The sequence below is a fragment of the Nuphar pumila genome, chromosome 15 (assembly GCF_984573655.1).
Source record: "Nuphar pumila chromosome 15, dmNupPumi1.hap1.1, whole genome shotgun sequence".
NCBI classification, from domain to species: Eukaryota; Viridiplantae; Streptophyta; class Magnoliopsida; order Nymphaeales; family Nymphaeaceae; genus Nuphar; species Nuphar pumila.
Window position 1 is genome coordinate 17473304 of NC_143263.1, and position 16334 is coordinate 17489637.

At 37.0% G+C, this 16334-nt stretch overlaps 1 protein-coding gene across 1 annotated transcript in view; it reads right to left on the minus strand.

Moving 5' to 3' along the window:
* Positions 1-16334, minus strand: part of LOC149814661 (uncharacterized) — a 66285-nt gene that overhangs the window by 25093 nt on the left and 24858 nt on the right. The window contains exons 3-4 of the mRNA XM_089990410.1: positions 4982-5175; positions 4734-4904 (exon numbers count right to left, since the gene is read on the minus strand). Coding sequence (XP_089846536.1) covers positions 4734-4904; positions 4982-5175 — 365 coding nt within the window. The remainder of the gene's footprint in view (positions 1-4733; positions 4905-4981; positions 5176-16334) is intronic.

A 16334-nucleotide genomic window follows, 5' to 3' on the forward strand; every position in this document is an offset into this window, starting at 1 on the left:
ATAAACAAAGCAGTGTCAGTTAAACAGAATTGAAAACCAATATCAATCATAACACGACTAAACCTATCATACCAAGCTTTTGGTGCTTGTTTAAGTCCATAAAGAGTTTTTTCTAAGCGAAGGACTTTACCCTTAGGAATACTTAGACCAGGAGGGGGTTCCATATATACTTCTTCAACTAGCTTTCCATTTAAAAAAGCATTTTTGACATCCATTTGAAAAATAGACCATTTTTTGATAGAAGCTAAGGCAATTAAGGTTCGGACAGTAGTCATACGAGCCACCGAAGCAAAGGTTTCTTCATAATCAATCCCATATTCTTGGGCATAACCTTTGGCTACTAAACGGGCTTTATATCTTTCAAGAGTACCATCACTCTTGGTTTTAATTTTATAAACCCATCGACATCCTATAGTTTTCTTCCCTGGAGGAAGATCTTGAATATTCCATGTAGAAGCCTTTTCAAGTGCATCTAATTCAACTTTCATGGCTTCTATCCATTTGATATCATTTTTTGCTTGAAAATATGTGGATGGTTCTTTATATGAGTGAATTAATGCAATAACTGCCCTATATGTGGGTGAGAAAGACTCGTATGATACAAACTTTTCTGGAGGCCTCGAGATTCAGGATGATTGTCTAGTTGGAATGTTAGAATATTTCTCAAGTGCACATGGAGTATTAGACTCTTGTCGCCTGGAATATTGAATACTAGTATCTCTATGAACTTCTTCATTTTCAACATTAAGATCAATAATTCTTGGATCATCATCAAAGTTACAATCAAGGTCATATTCATCAGATGTTGATGTTAGATCTAGCAAAAAGGAGTACTCAGTGACGTCTTTTAATTTTCTAAAATCAAAGAAGCTCTCCTTTTCAAGAAAGGAAACATTTCTAGACACATATAGTTTATTATTTTTGAAGTCAAAACATCTATAACCTTTCTGGTTTTCAGCATATCCTAAAAAGGCACAGGGAATCGCACGAGGGGAAAGTTTATCATTTTTGTCAGTAAATATGAAACATTTGCACCCAAATATTCTTAATCTAGAGTAGTCTGGAGAAATGTTCATTAGTTTTTCAATGGGAGTGATATTTTGTAACGAAGAAGATGGCATCCTATTAATGAGATAGGTGGCAGTTAAGGCAGCTTCTGCCCAAAAGTCTTTAGGGACTTGATTTGCTATTAATAAAGTTCTAGTGGTTTCTATAATATGGCGATGTTTTCGTTCTGCCAGTCCATTTTGTTGAGGTGTATAAGGACAAGATCTTTGATGTGTGATGCCATGCAATTTAAGATAATTTTGAAAATCTGTGGATAAAAACTCTCCCCCTGAATCTGTGCGAAAAATAGTAATATCATTTTGAAATTTGTTTTTAACCATATTATGAAAAGTTTGAAAGTATGAAAATACTTCAGACTTATGTTTGAGAAAGTACATCCACGTATGTCGGGAGAAATCATCGACAAAAATAACATAGTAAACAAATCCTCCTTTAGAAATTACTGGTGCAGGATCCCAAACATCCGAGTGTATTAATTCAAGTGGTCTTGAAGAGAAAAAGGTTCTGTTCTGAAATGATAATCTTTTCATTTTGCCGAGAATACAATCTTTACAATCAAATGATTCAGAGTTACAAAATTTCCCTAGATTTGGAAAATGTTGGATTTTGGCTATATGTGGGTGACCAAGTCTCTTATGCCACAGTTCCAACTCTATTTTTTGAATATTATAACAAAAAGCTTTCTTCGGCATTTCCAAAAAATCCATGTAATAGAGTCCTCCTTCTCTATGGCCTTCCCCAATCAGCTTGCCTGACTGGCGATCCTGTACCCAACAACCATGAGAAGAAAAAGAAATATTACACCCATAATCAGAAATTTGAGATACAGATAAAAGATTTAAATTTAATTTGGGAACATGTCTAATTTCTGGAATAAAAAAAATTTTTGTTTTATAAATTTTTTCAAAATTTCCTATTCCTTCTATTTCAACAGAAGTCCCATCAGCAGTAAAGACCTTTGACACACTTGTTTTATTTTTAACACATTTGGATAGACTTTGATTATTTGGGGTCATATGAAAAGATGCACCAGAGTCAAGAAGCCAAGAAATTTTACCTAAATCAGAAAAAGATGAGGCTGCTGCGCCGGTTGAAGCTTCAGATGAGGAAGAGGCACCTTTGATGAGAGGCTGAAGAATCTCCATTAGTTGGGCCAGGGAAACTGGTGCATCCTGATCTTTAGGCTCCGATCCAGCAATTGCAGCTTTTTTTTCTCTCAGCTCCTTAAGTTTGGGACATTGTGGCCTGTAGTGTCCCGGTTCATGACAGTGATGACAAATAACTTTCTTCTTATCATAGTCACCATTTTGTCGGTTAAAGTGAGGAGGCGTATATGATCGAACATGATTCCCTGGTCTAGACACGGCTAAAACGGAATCATCTTCAATTTTTAAAGAACCTTTCCGGAGACGATTTTCTTCCATTGTTAACTCTTCAATAGTTTCAACAATAGAAGGAATTTTTCCCCGGTGAAGTAGGGCCGATTTAGTGGTTTCAAATTCCGGCCTTAATCCAGTGATAAACTGGTAAAAATGTTCAGCATCGAGTTGTTTCTGACGAAGCTCGATGTCTTCGGCACAATGCCACTTTGGTTCTAAAAGGGAAAGTTCTTCCCAAAGTTCGGACAACCCATTGTAATATTCACGAATAGTTTTGTCTCCTTGTGTCATCATTCGAACTTTTTCTTGGAGGTTGCACACGTGTGCAATATCTTTAAGGGAATACATATTCTTAAGGTATTCCCATGCCTTATCGGCATGATCAAATTTGGCAAGACTTGAGCATTTTTTAATGTCAACGCTATTGATAAGCCATGACATTATCTTCGCATGAGATATTCTCCATTCTTTCCATTTCTTCTCGTATGAGGCAATAGCCTTGATTTTCTCTTCTTCCGATAGAGGGACCTCTTTATCTCCCTCCTTTTTAGTAAGAGATAGCTTAGGTTCCGAATCGGAACCATCCACAATCCCCCATAAGCCTTTTCCCCATATATGGTGCTTCATGATTGAAGTCCATGTTACATAGTTCGTATCGCTTAGTTTCATAGGCATGATGGTGACTTTATCATTGTCATCCATCGATTACAAGGAGAGAAAGAATAGGGATAGAAGAGAAACAAGAAGGAAAATGAGAAAGAAAGAAAAAAAAACAATACAACAAGATGTGAAATCTTCTCCAATGAAGTGATAAAACACTTCTCTTCAAGTGGCGAACACTTTTGCAAACGGGCACGGAAACCGAGGCAGCTTTTCCTCAAGATTTAGTACTTCCGCGGCTTTGATACCATGAAATGAAATGGGGATCTTCGAAACACGTGCTTTGATTAACAAGAGCAAGTGTCAAGAATGACACTAAAGCACAACCCTTAAAAAGGGTATAACTGAAAACAAAATAAAAATAAAAATGTATTCTTTATTGATATGAAAAACCAATTGCTTAAGAAGCATTGGGGTAAAATACAAGAGGGGCTGCACCCCTTTATATACACAGCTGAAAGAGGACTCAATAGAGCTGTTGGGCACAGTCCAACAGCTCTATTTAGAGCTGTTGGACTGTGTCAGTCCAACAGCTCTATTGCTAGTCAAGTCTGGACAGGACTTGACTAGCAACAGTCATTCTAGTTCAAACTGAACTAGATGACATAAAGACAAAAAAATAAAAATAAAGGAAAAAAAATACAGAAAAGAAAGAAATTAAAAATGTATTTATATATATATAATAATATAATATTATTATATATACATATATGTACAGTTTTACATTTTAACAAAAACTTGTTCGCACTGCGAATAAGGGCCAAGTGGAAGAGGGCAGTCAGCAGGCTGCTTCTGGGCCACACCCCCCTGCTTTTAGATATGATATACTTGATCTTCATTATCAAGTAGGAAATTGCATACCATTAGCCAATATATGTATAGGAACATGGGTACATGATGTTGAATGTAATCCAGGTCAAGGAGCAAAGCTGGCTCGAGCTGCAGAAACTTTTGCTAAAATAATTAAGGAACCAGCATCACAATAATGTAAGATAAAAGTCTTAATGTTAGTCCAATATCAAACTTATTTACCAACATATCAAAGTAACACAAATGGCAAAAGTAAAGTCTCACTTTAAGAGGGTAGTTAAATGTTTGAATACCCAACACAAAATTCAGTTGAAAACATGGGGCTCTAGTATCCTTATTTTGATGTCAAATGCAGAAAAGTCGACAGTTCATTGGATTATCAGAATTTCAACAATTAAATTATAAAATTCCAACAACTTTGGTCTTTTTACATACTCTATGTCCTTTTTTTGTATAACGAGGAGAAACCACCATTATTTTTTGAACATCACCTTTTATGGGCCGAGAGGTGCCACGTTGATCTTGGCCCTGTGTCGGTGTCCATGGTGTAAAACTCCACAAGCACTCCCCCTCTGCCACCAAGGATAGTTTCCGGTTGGCTTCTATATCCTTTTAACTACACAGAGTTCCTAGTTTTCAGTCACCTACTTGCACACACCACACACACACACAAATAACACTACAAAAAAATGTCAAGGCTGTTGGGCCTTGATAGAATGTGCTTGTTCAAGAGATAATCAAAAGCCTATATATGCAAATAGATTCCATTCTATAATGGACAAGTAAAATTTTCCACTAAGCAGATCAAAGTGTTACCTAGCTCGACATTCTGCACCAGAACGGTCTTTCACATACATAGATGCCAAACGGTTCCAATTGACCTGGGGTAGAAATGATCTAATATGTGCAGGTGTGATCTTTAGATTGTTGATTTCTGCAATAACAGCATCTAAACAGCTTGGTTGGGTCAAATACTCTTCTGCACCACTGCACATAAATGTACATTAGTTACAACCAATTAGAGGAGAAATCAATCCATGAGACTTTGCAAAGAAAAAGGGTACCAAATTTGTTCCATTGAGCTGCGTAGTAAAAACTCTTGAACTTGTTGTTTAACGCCTTTGGCAAGTTTTTCCTTCTCTAGTGTAGACCAAGGTTTCCTCTTTAAAGTTGACAGAAATTTAGAGAGCACCTTCCTAAAGAATGGAACATGTGAATTCTCACTTGGACCAAAAAGTATAGGAGATATTTTCAAATCCTGCAGATCCTCATCTTAGTCAGTCACGTGATGACACAATCAACATATAAAACACTAATAAGAATGTCATATGATACATAGTTAGACTTCTTCAGATAAAATCCAGCAAGACCAAAAGCAGAAGACAGCACATTCCACTGTAAGGTGTATATATAAATGTTTACGCTCAGAGAAAAATACAAGCATAAAAAATTATACAAACCCCCAGCACTGCTTCTATGTGTAATGCTAGAAAATAAATGCATCCCAAATATGTGTTACTAAACTTCCTAGTATATACTCATGCACGCAGTCCAGTAAGCGCACAAGGATACAATATACATTGAAAGGATTTTAACAACCAAAGGAGATGAGAACTTTATCAAAATATACTGTAGACATGTCAATATGAAATTCATGCAGAAGATTACTCAAATATATCTGTCTACAATGCAGAAATGTCAAAATGTGTCCAACACCAGTATGAACATCATTATTGATCCAAAAGATAAACTACGCACAAATCATAAGCTACCGCATATAAGAATGCCCCACAAAAAATAAAATTTGGAGAAAACCCAAGGGTGATATAGTGCTAAATCAATAAAGAATGGCCATCAGACTCCTCTCATGTGCCTGAATCTCATCTATATAACAAAAAGAAGATAAATATCATGATATAAAGAATGTAAAATCAGGAGAACAATGATACGGTCTCTCTGGTCAATAATTCTGTAGCATAAGTTTTAACACTCACCCTCATCTCCAGGTGAGCACAATTGTACCTGATCTTTGATACAGATACCTGTGCAACATCGCAAGTTCCACTTGAGTAATCCAAGGATTTCAAGCTGCCATTAAGTACATGTTCTAAGAAGTTTGATCCAGATATCAAATACTCTAAGCCACTAAGATCACTGTAAAGAATACATTTCCTCACTCGAAGAGCATGGCATTTGATCCAAATAGAGGCATAACTGCACAGTGCCTCCACCTCATCAAACTTATAACATTCATTTCATGAGAATTTGTTGCCCTCGGATAAAGCCACATCTTCAAGACTAAATTACTCATTGAACGAGAAGAATGACCAGTTCGATGAGAATTTGTTGCTCTAGGATAAAGCCACATCTTCAAGACTAAATTACTCATTGAACGAGAAGAATGACCAGTTCGGGAACCAACCTGGGAACCAACCTTCAAAGCTTACAAGAAGCTGGATTATAATACACAAAAGGGAAGTTTTTGAGAGGGGCATAATAACAATCTCTCTGCAGGTCCAGAAAACAGATGTTCCATGGGTAGAAAATCAGTTAACACCAACATATCTATCAAGGAAAAAGGAAAGCTTATGTTGCTAATGAATGTTGGACCAAGAATCTGAATCAGATAAGCTAAGTATTGTCTATTTCACAAATGCATTCTCCATATCCAATTACATGGTCTGGCAGGAGCCCTACCAGTTTATTGCTCCCTAGATATAATCACTAAATAGAGCAATATAAAGAAACAGGAATTCACAAGTGGGATAAGGGAAACAATAAGCACATAAAGCTAAACTTAAGACCTGATTTAAAATGACTCTTAGTCAAAGATAGCCTTAAAACCTTAACCACACTGCTTCTTGAGAGTATCCCTGGATGCTGCCCTGAAGAATGTCAATTCCCACTCTATGCATCACATCCTATGTTACACAGACTTCTCTCAGAGCCCACTGCACCCGCGTCTAGATGACTCGATGTGGGTGCAGGTGCGGCACCCAGTACGGCAAGACTTGGCTCTCACCGCAGAGAGTGAGATCAACTTTTTTGGGTGCAGTAAACCACACCTGAGTTCAAAAGTGTCCAAAAACTGGACTCAGTTATTGCTGACAGAGTTCACTTTTGTCCAAATTCAACAACAAACAACAACAACTACTACGCCTTCATCCCAAAATAATTGGGGTCGGCGATATGAACCAAAAAAGAAAATCATTATGGGTCTTCCACATGAATCCTTCTCCTCCAATCATTTCTATCCAATGCCATGTCCTTGGTGAGGTTCAAAGCATTCATATCCTTTCCTATCACCTCCATCCATGACCAAATTCAAAAGGTAAAAATTAAAAAAGAAATATGCAAAGGGGTTAGGGCAAGATAACATCAACCTCTCTCTCTCTCTCTCTCTCTCTCTCTCTCTCTCTCTCTCTCTCTCTCTCTCTCTCTCTCTCTCTCTCTCTCTCTCTCTCTCTCATAACACTGAGCCAGGTGTTATGATCAGACGTGACAGACTCAGATGTGAATCAGACATGGGTAAGACCCATGGTTGCCAGTCAAGGAAGCGGGAGCGGGAAGCGGGAGCGGGAAGCGAGGCACTTTCAAAATTTTAGCAAGCGGGAAGTGTGGGACGACTTAAAAGTGAATCAAGAATCGTCTCGGAAGCAACTTAGGAAGCTAACCGGAAGCGAGGAGAAGCGACAAAAGAGAAAAAAATAAAAATACAAAAAAATGAAAAAAGGGTGGGGGGGGGGGGAAGCAAGAGGGAAGTGCGGGGGAAGCATGCTTCCCATAAATGGGAAGTGTGTTTCCTATAAATGGGAATCACGCTTCCCAAAAAAATTGGCGCTTCCCAGCGCGTTTTAGAAGCGCGATGTTTCGCGCTTCCGAAACACGCTTCGGGAAAGCGCGCTTCCCCACTAGGCTAGGTGCTTCCGATAACTCTGGTCAGACCATTGAAACCAGGGTCAGACCAAGTCTGAATAAGAGTTGGGTTCGTTTTGGCCTGTCTGATTCGGACCTGGGTCTAAGCAAATCCAATTATGGACTTAGACTTAGGTCCAATGTTATTAAAAATGTGCCTCAAGGCGTAAAAAGCGCGCCTCGCCTCAAGGAGAGGGGCATTGTGCCTTGAGGCGCAGGCATAAGGCGCAAAAGCCCTGAGGCGCACGCCTCATACGCCTTGAGGTGTATGTCTTAGGGAGAGGCGTGCCTCAAGGTGACGCATACGCGCCTCACCTTGTTTTGGTCAAAAGGGGTCGCTATCCAAATCTACTACATCAGCGAACTCCAAAACGTCGACACCATAGGAAACATCGGCAATGGTCTCATCGTTCCGAGTGTAGAGAACGACGACTTGGCTGTTCCTGCTGCTGAGATTATGCAAATGGATCGGTCGATGGTTGTCGACAACAAAAACCCGAGCGAGCGGCCCCAGATTTAGAATCCACCGCAGGTCATGGTGGCACCCCCAATTAATCAAGAGGATGGAGATGGGCTGATCATCAGATCGAAGGCTGGATCCAGCCAGTCGGTCAACCTCAGCAAAGGATGAGACAGGGTAGCAGGAATACCGAACTGAATCGGAGGTCAAAACATGGGGGGTTACGATCTTCGGGGAACAGAGAGAATCAACGTCGGAGGTTGAGGGGAAGATCAACAACAGCGAAGACGACGACAAGGACGCCGATTCGCGCAGTCGGTTGTAGAACGACACAGGATTTGATTTCATGACCATATTTTCTTAGATGGGCAGTCTGAATTTCGATAGAAATGGTGATTTTGTGATCGAAAAACTAATGGGTGACTCATAATAACTTTTGGGTGATCGATTATAGAGAACTACATGAACTAAATTCGAAGGAAATAAGAAACCGGGTCGCAAACATAAGCCCAAAAAAAAAATCTCCCGGGGGGCACTGCCCCCCCTAGACCCTCGCTGACCGCGCAGCTGGACTCGCGCCGGGGGGAGCCCCCGGACCCCCCTACTGCAAGGGCAAGAACTCTGAATCAGGCTCCACAACTCATCATCTAGACGAACCGACGTACCCTGAAATCTGAAGAAGGTTTTTGGGAGAAGGAAATGATTTTTCGGTTGTTCCTATGTAGAAGAATGGCGAGTAGCCAAGACCCAGAGAGAGAGAGAGAGAGAGAGAGAGAGATTTTATCTGGATTTTGATAACACTTATGCTTTTGTTTTGCGTCAGTTAACTTCATTACTTGCTGAAATTGGATTGAACACAGAAGGGGCCCATGCTTTCTCTACTACATATGGCTATTATCTCGATATTTTTTTAGCTCTGTTTTTTTTCCTGCAAATATGGCAAGAGATCAATTTAATTGAAGAGAATTTTGGTTTCTAATGTATGAAAAACAACATAAATAAGAAGATCTCATGTTGTGAGAGAATTTTGGTTTCTTAGATACTTAATTAGATCAAGTTGTTGCATTAATGTTACTTTTACATTTTAATCTCATATTTTTTCAGTATTTATTTGAGATTTTTTATTTCTTGTTGGTTGTTGCTTCATCAATAAAGCATTTTTTATTTATTTATAATTTTAGATATTTTTTATAGTTTTTTTAAAGTTTTCAAAAAAAAAATTGAGGCTTACGCTTTACGCCTCGCCTCAGATTTTGCTGGAGCGCCTCGCTACGCCTCAACGCTTTTCACAACACTGCTTAGGTCCATTTTGATTCAAACCTGGGTCAAAGTAGGCCCAACCTGACCAGGTTTTATATATATATATATATATATATATATATATATATATATATATATATATATATATATATATATATATATATATATATATATGTGTGTGTGTGTGTGTGAGAGAGAGAGAGATAGACCCCACAGATGAATTTAGCATGATTGAATGGATAGAAAAATGATACTTGGATTGTGTTTTTTGATGAAAAAACATGATTTTTTTGTTAAATTGTATATATATATATATATTGTATATATATATGAGAGGTTGGACCAAGTCAACCTTTGTTGACTTGGAGCCCAACGGCTAGATTTCTAGTCATTGGGGACTAGGTCCAACAGCTATCTAGCCGTTGAGGCTCTTGTTCCCTCTTTCTTAGCCTTCTCTCTTTCTCTCTTTTAGGACCTCCTCTCTCTTTCTTATGTATATAAATACGGGTTCATCCCCCTTGTAAAAGTATGCTTCTTGCATATTTATTATTCAAATAAAGACATTATTTATAGCTTTTGTATATGGCCTTGGTGGCACTTGTTATTGTGATTTTCGTAGCACTTGTGATTGTGTCCTTAGTGGCACTTGTGTTTGTGCTCAACCCCTATTTACATGGTATCAAAGCTTGGAAGTATTAAATCTCATTTGAACTTTTTTCTAAAAATGTTGGTGATCTTGCAAGTGTTTGAAGTGATCGTGTGAACCATTGGTGGAGTGCTCGTGTTATACATATTGCTCTTTATTCTCCTCTCTTCTTTCTTCTCTCCTTCTCTCTTAGCCCTTGTAAAATGGATGACAATAATAATGTCACCATTAATCCCATAAAACTCAATTATTTCAATTATGTAACATGGGCTTCCATTATGAAGCACCTTATTTGGGGAAAAGGGTTGCGGAGAGTAGTAGATGGGTCTGATCCGAAACCTAAGCTAGTTTTCACCAAGGTAGAAGATGAGAAAGAGTTGCCTCTAACTTAAAATGAAAAGACCAAGAATATAACTTCTTATGAGAAAAAGTAGAAGGAATGGAAGATGGGACATGCTAAGATCATGTCTTGGCTTATTAGTAATGTAGATGTTAAAAAATGTTCAAGCCTTAACAAATTTGAACATGCTAATAAGGCTTGGGATTATCTTAAGAGAATGTATTCTCTGAAGGATATGCACATAAATGCAATATGCAAGATAGAGTTTGGATTATGATCCAAGGGCATAAAACTATTAAAAAATACTATAATGATCTAGCCGAACTTTGGGAAGAATTGGCTTTTCTAAAGCCAAAGTGGCATTGTCCTGAAGATATAGAGTTTTGCCAAGTACAAATAGATGCAGAGCATTTTTACCAATTCATCAACGGTCTAAGACCGGAATTCGAATCTATTAAACATATTCTTCTTCATAGAGGAAAGGTTCCTTCTATCGAAGATACTATAAAAGAGTTGAGCATGGAGGAAAATAGATTGAAGAAGCATGTAACAAAAAATGAAGATGACTCGGTCTTAGTCATCTTTAGACCGGGAAATAACATATGTGCATATAAACCACCTCATTATAGAAGCCAATGGAGGGATTATAATTGAAAGAATGTTATTTGTCATCATTGCCATGAACTGAGATACATTAGGCCGCAATGTCCTAAACTGAAAGGGACATATGAGAAGGTTACATTGGTAGGTTCTCCACAAGAGTCAAATGATAATTCTATATCACAAGATTCATCCATTGGGAGTATGTCTTTGGCTCAATTAGTGAAAGCGCTTCAACCTTTACTCAAAGATGCATCTTCATCAACTGGAGTTGTCGTTTCATCTTATTCTAGTCTAGGTAAAATTCTTTGGCTTCTTTATTTCGGTGCATCTTTTCATGACTCCAAACAAAGATATTTTATTTGAATATCATAACTCAAGTATGTCAAATGTTTTCACAACCGATGATATTGTTAAACTATGTAAATCCAACTTGTAATTTAGTATATATATTTTATATATATATAACGTAATACATATACATATATTATATATATGTATATGTATCTACCTATTATATATATAAAATATATATATATTTATCTTTAGTCTTAGGGGTAGTTTAGGCATTTTACACATTCTTTTTCATGAATATGCTTGTATTTCTTTTGTATTTTTCCTTTTTCTTTTTTCTTAATTTTTTTTTCTTTTCATAAATGATCTTGTACTTGCCTTGAGAGGGGCCCAACCCACTAGTCGTTGGAAGAATGCTTCTGAGATCATTGACAGGTCAGGTATTACAGATGAGAAGGTTGGTGAAACTCCTGCTGTAGTAAGGGCAAAAATGAAAATTGATGATGGTGTTCCTCTTTCGGATCCTACACCCTACAGACAACTTGTAGGATCATTGATGTATCTGAGTATTACCAAACCAGATATATCTCATGCAGTCCATACTGCAAGCCAGTTTCAGCATGTGCCTACATCAGTTCACATGAGTGCCATCTTGCGAGTCGTAAGATACATAAAGGGTACTCTAAATAAGGGAGTTTTTTTGCCCTCTTCTTCTGATTTAAAATTAATTGTTTATACTGACTCTGATTGGGGAGGTGACCCAAATAACCGTCACTCCACCACTGGTTTTTGTGTATTCTTAGGAGACTCACTAATTTCGTGGAGATGTAAGAAGCAACAAAAGGTGTCGCTCTCCTCAACTGAAGTTGAATATCGTGCTATGGCGACTACTACCATGGAGATTGTATGGATTCATCAGTTGCTAGAAGACATGGGGATCACAATAGAAGGGCCCAACAAGCTGTGTTGTGACAACAAGAGTGCAATCTACATTGCGAAAAATCACACTTTTCATGAGCGGACTAAACACATCGAGATGGACTGTCACTATATTCGTGAGGCGTATCTCAAAGGAGTCATTGACCTTCCTTATGTCACGTTGGAATATCAGTTGGCATATTTCTTTACTAAAGCTTTGTGTGCTCCGCGGTTCAACTTCCTCCTTGGCAAACTCTCGGCCATCTTGCCCTAAGTTTGAGGGGGGGTGTTAAATTATGTAAATCCAACTTGTAATTTAGTATATATATTTTTTATATATATAAGGTAATACATATACATATATTATATATGCGTATATGTATCTACCTATTATATATATAAAATATATATATTTCTATCTTTAGTCTTAGGGGTAGTTTAGGCATTTTACACATATTCTTTTTCGTGAATATGCTTGTATTTCTTTTATATTTTTCCTTTTTCTTTTTTCTTAATTTTTTTTCTTTTCATAAATGATCTTGTACTTGCCTTGGGAGGGGCCCAACCCACTAGTCGTTGGACCCCTCCAACGGTCACATTTGTGACCGTTGGAGGGGCTCCAACGACTATGTGGAGCCCCTTCCAAGGCCTCCCAATGCCCTATATATATGGGCACTATTTCTTGTATTCTCTTAAGGGTTTTGGGACTATTGCCCAGCCTTTTGTTGTTTATGAATCTTATGAGTGCATTTGCACATTTGTGAGTTCGTGTTTTGTGCTTTTGTGCACAAGTGTTTCAAGTGTTCTTGTTGTGCGTATGTGCACGCATTTATTTTCAAGAATATTGTTCTATTGATTGTAGTATCTTGTTGAAGATACTTTCACAGATACATCTCTTCAAATTGAAGGAATAGGGAACTTTGAAAAAAATCTTTCAAACTCAAAAAGCTTTGATTCCAAAAGTTTGTCGCATCCCTAAACTAAACCTGAATTTGTTATTTGTTTCTCAAATATCTGATTTTGGTTGTAATATTTTCCTCTCTTCAAATGAATATTTGATACAGGATCGCTAGTCAGGGAAGCTAATTGGGCAAGGCCATAGAGGACTCTACTATATGGATTTTTGGAAATACCCCAAGATGCTTTTTGTCGTAATATCCAAAAATTGGATTTAATTGTATGGCATAAAAAATTAGGACATCCAAATGTATCTAAAATCCAATATTTAATGAGTTCTCTTGTGAAGACTGCATTCTTGAAAAAATAACGAGATTACCATTTAATGATAGAACTTTTGTTTCATCTAAACCATTTGAGCTCGTGCATTCGGATGTTTGGCGTCCTACGCCTGTTTTATCTAAAGGTGGATATGCATATTACGTCATATTTGTAGATGATTTTACTAAACATGCTTGGATATAGTTCCTTAAGCATAAATCTGAAGTCTTTTTCATTTTCAAAACTTTCATAAATTGGTTACAAATAGATTTAAAAATGAAATCTCTATATTTCGGACTGATTCAAGGGGAGAATTTGTTTCAAATGAATTTAAAAATTATCTTACAATCCATAGCATCACACATCAAAGATCTTGTTCTCACACACCACAACAAAATGACTTGGCTAAAAGAAAACATATGCACATCATTGAAACTGCAAGGACCTTATTGCTAGTCATGTGCCAAAGATCTTTTGGGCAAAAGTTGTCTTAACCTCTGAATGTCATCCTCCTCTTTATAAAATATGTCTCCTATTGAAACACTTGTTAAAATCTCTCTTGAATATGATAGATTATGAGTTTTTTATTGCAAATGTTCTGTATTAATCAACAAAAATGACAAATTTTCACCTAGAGCTATTTTGTATGTCTTCTTTGGTTATATTGATAACCAAAAAAGATATTGGTATTATGATCCTAAAAATGGAAATTTGTATATTTCTAGAAATGTTATTTTTTTTTAAAAAAAGATTTTTTTTTGGAAAAGATCAAGCTAAGGAAGTAACCGAATACTCTTTCTTATTTGACCTTGGGTTTATGATTTTGAAAATATTATTGAATCAAGAGATAGTGAGTCGCTTGATGAAAAAATTCATGATGATCAATCTTGCTTACAATTTTCTAGACGGGGGCATCAAAAACCTCCATGTCCACTTGAAAAATTTTCTAACTTAAATGAAAAGAAACTACAATCAAGAAAATCATTTAGAGTCTCACAGCCTCCATCTAAGTTTGTATCCTACGACTCTTTTTCGTCCAAATATCAAGTCTGCATAGCTCTAATACATTCATATATAGAACCCTCCTCATACACGGAGGTCAAAGATCACTTAGAATGGGTTAAAACCATGAGGGCAGATGCATTAGAAAAGACTCATATTTGGACTATTCAAGATCTTCCATACGAAAAGAAAATTATAAGTTGTAGATGGGTATATAAGATAAAAACCAAGAGTGATGGGACCCTTGAGAGATACAAAGTTAGGCTAATCGCTAAAGGGTATGCACAAGAATATGGTATAGATTATGAATAAACTTTTGCACTTGTTGCCTAAATGACCACAATTAGAACCCTCATTGCAGTTGCTTCAATTAAAAAGTGGTTCATAAATCAAATGGATGTTAAAAAACCCTTTTTAAATGGCAATCTTGAAGAAGTGTACATGGAGACACCTCCTAGTATGAGAATACCTCAAGGGGAGGCTCTTCATCTAGAAAAGGATAAATTTAGTGATGTTATGCTTAATATTGGGTTTAGATCTTGTGTGCCTGACACAGTTTTGTTTGTTAAGAATTTTGATACAGGTATTGTCACCTTATTTCTCTATGTGGATGATATGATAATCATTGAAGGAGATAAACAGGGAGTTTATAATATTAAAAATATTCTTAAAAATAGTTTTGAAATAATTGATTTGAGTTTTTTAAGATATTTTTTAGGAATAGAGGTTGCATATTCCCCTAGAGGGTATTTATTATCTCAGTCTAAGTTTGTTTCCGATATTATTTTCATGTCTGGAATATCAAATGACAAAAAGGTTGACACCCCTAAAGTAACAAATGTCAAAATGAAGATCAATGATGGGGAGCCTTTGGATGATCCAACTCCTTATCGACAACTTATCGGAGCACTCTCTTATTTAACAATTACTAGACCTGATATATCACACGTTGTACACACAGCTAGTCAGTTTCAGCACGCTTCCACATCTGTTCACATGAGAGTTGTTTTACGTATTGTTAGATATCTAAGAAACTCAGTTTCTAGAGGATTATTTATGTCTTTCTCGTCTGCACTAGATTTACTGGAATATACTGATGCATATTGGGGAGGTGGCCCTAATAACCGACACTTAACTATGAGTTTTTGTCTTTGTAGGTGATTCATTAATCTCGTAGAGATGCAAAAAGCAACATGTCTCCCTCTCCTCAACTGAAGTTGAGTACCGAGCCATAGTTATAACCACAATATAGGTGGTATGGCTAAAATGATTACTGGCTGATATGGGAATCAAAATTTTAGGAGCATCAAAGACGTCCGACGACAATAAGAGTTCTATTTACATTGCAAGCAACAACACTTTTCATAAAAGAACAAAACACATCAAGATGGACTGCCACTATGTTCGAGAGGATTATCTTCAAGGAATAATCAAATTGTCTTGTCACATCTGAATATCAGCTGGGAGATTTCTTTACTAAACCCCTCTCTACTCCTATGTTTCATTTCCTCTTAGGCAACTTTTGGTCATCGTATCGTTCGTTTGAGGGAGAATGTTAAATTGTACATATATGTTATTATATATATATATACCTATTACATATATACATATTGTATATATATCCATATATATATATGAGAGGTTGGACCAAGTCAACCTTTGTTGACTTGGAGCCCAACGGCTAGAAATCTAGTCGTTGGAGCTCTTGTCCCCTCTTTCTTAGCATTCTCACTTTCTCACTTTTAGGACCTCCTCTCTCTCTTA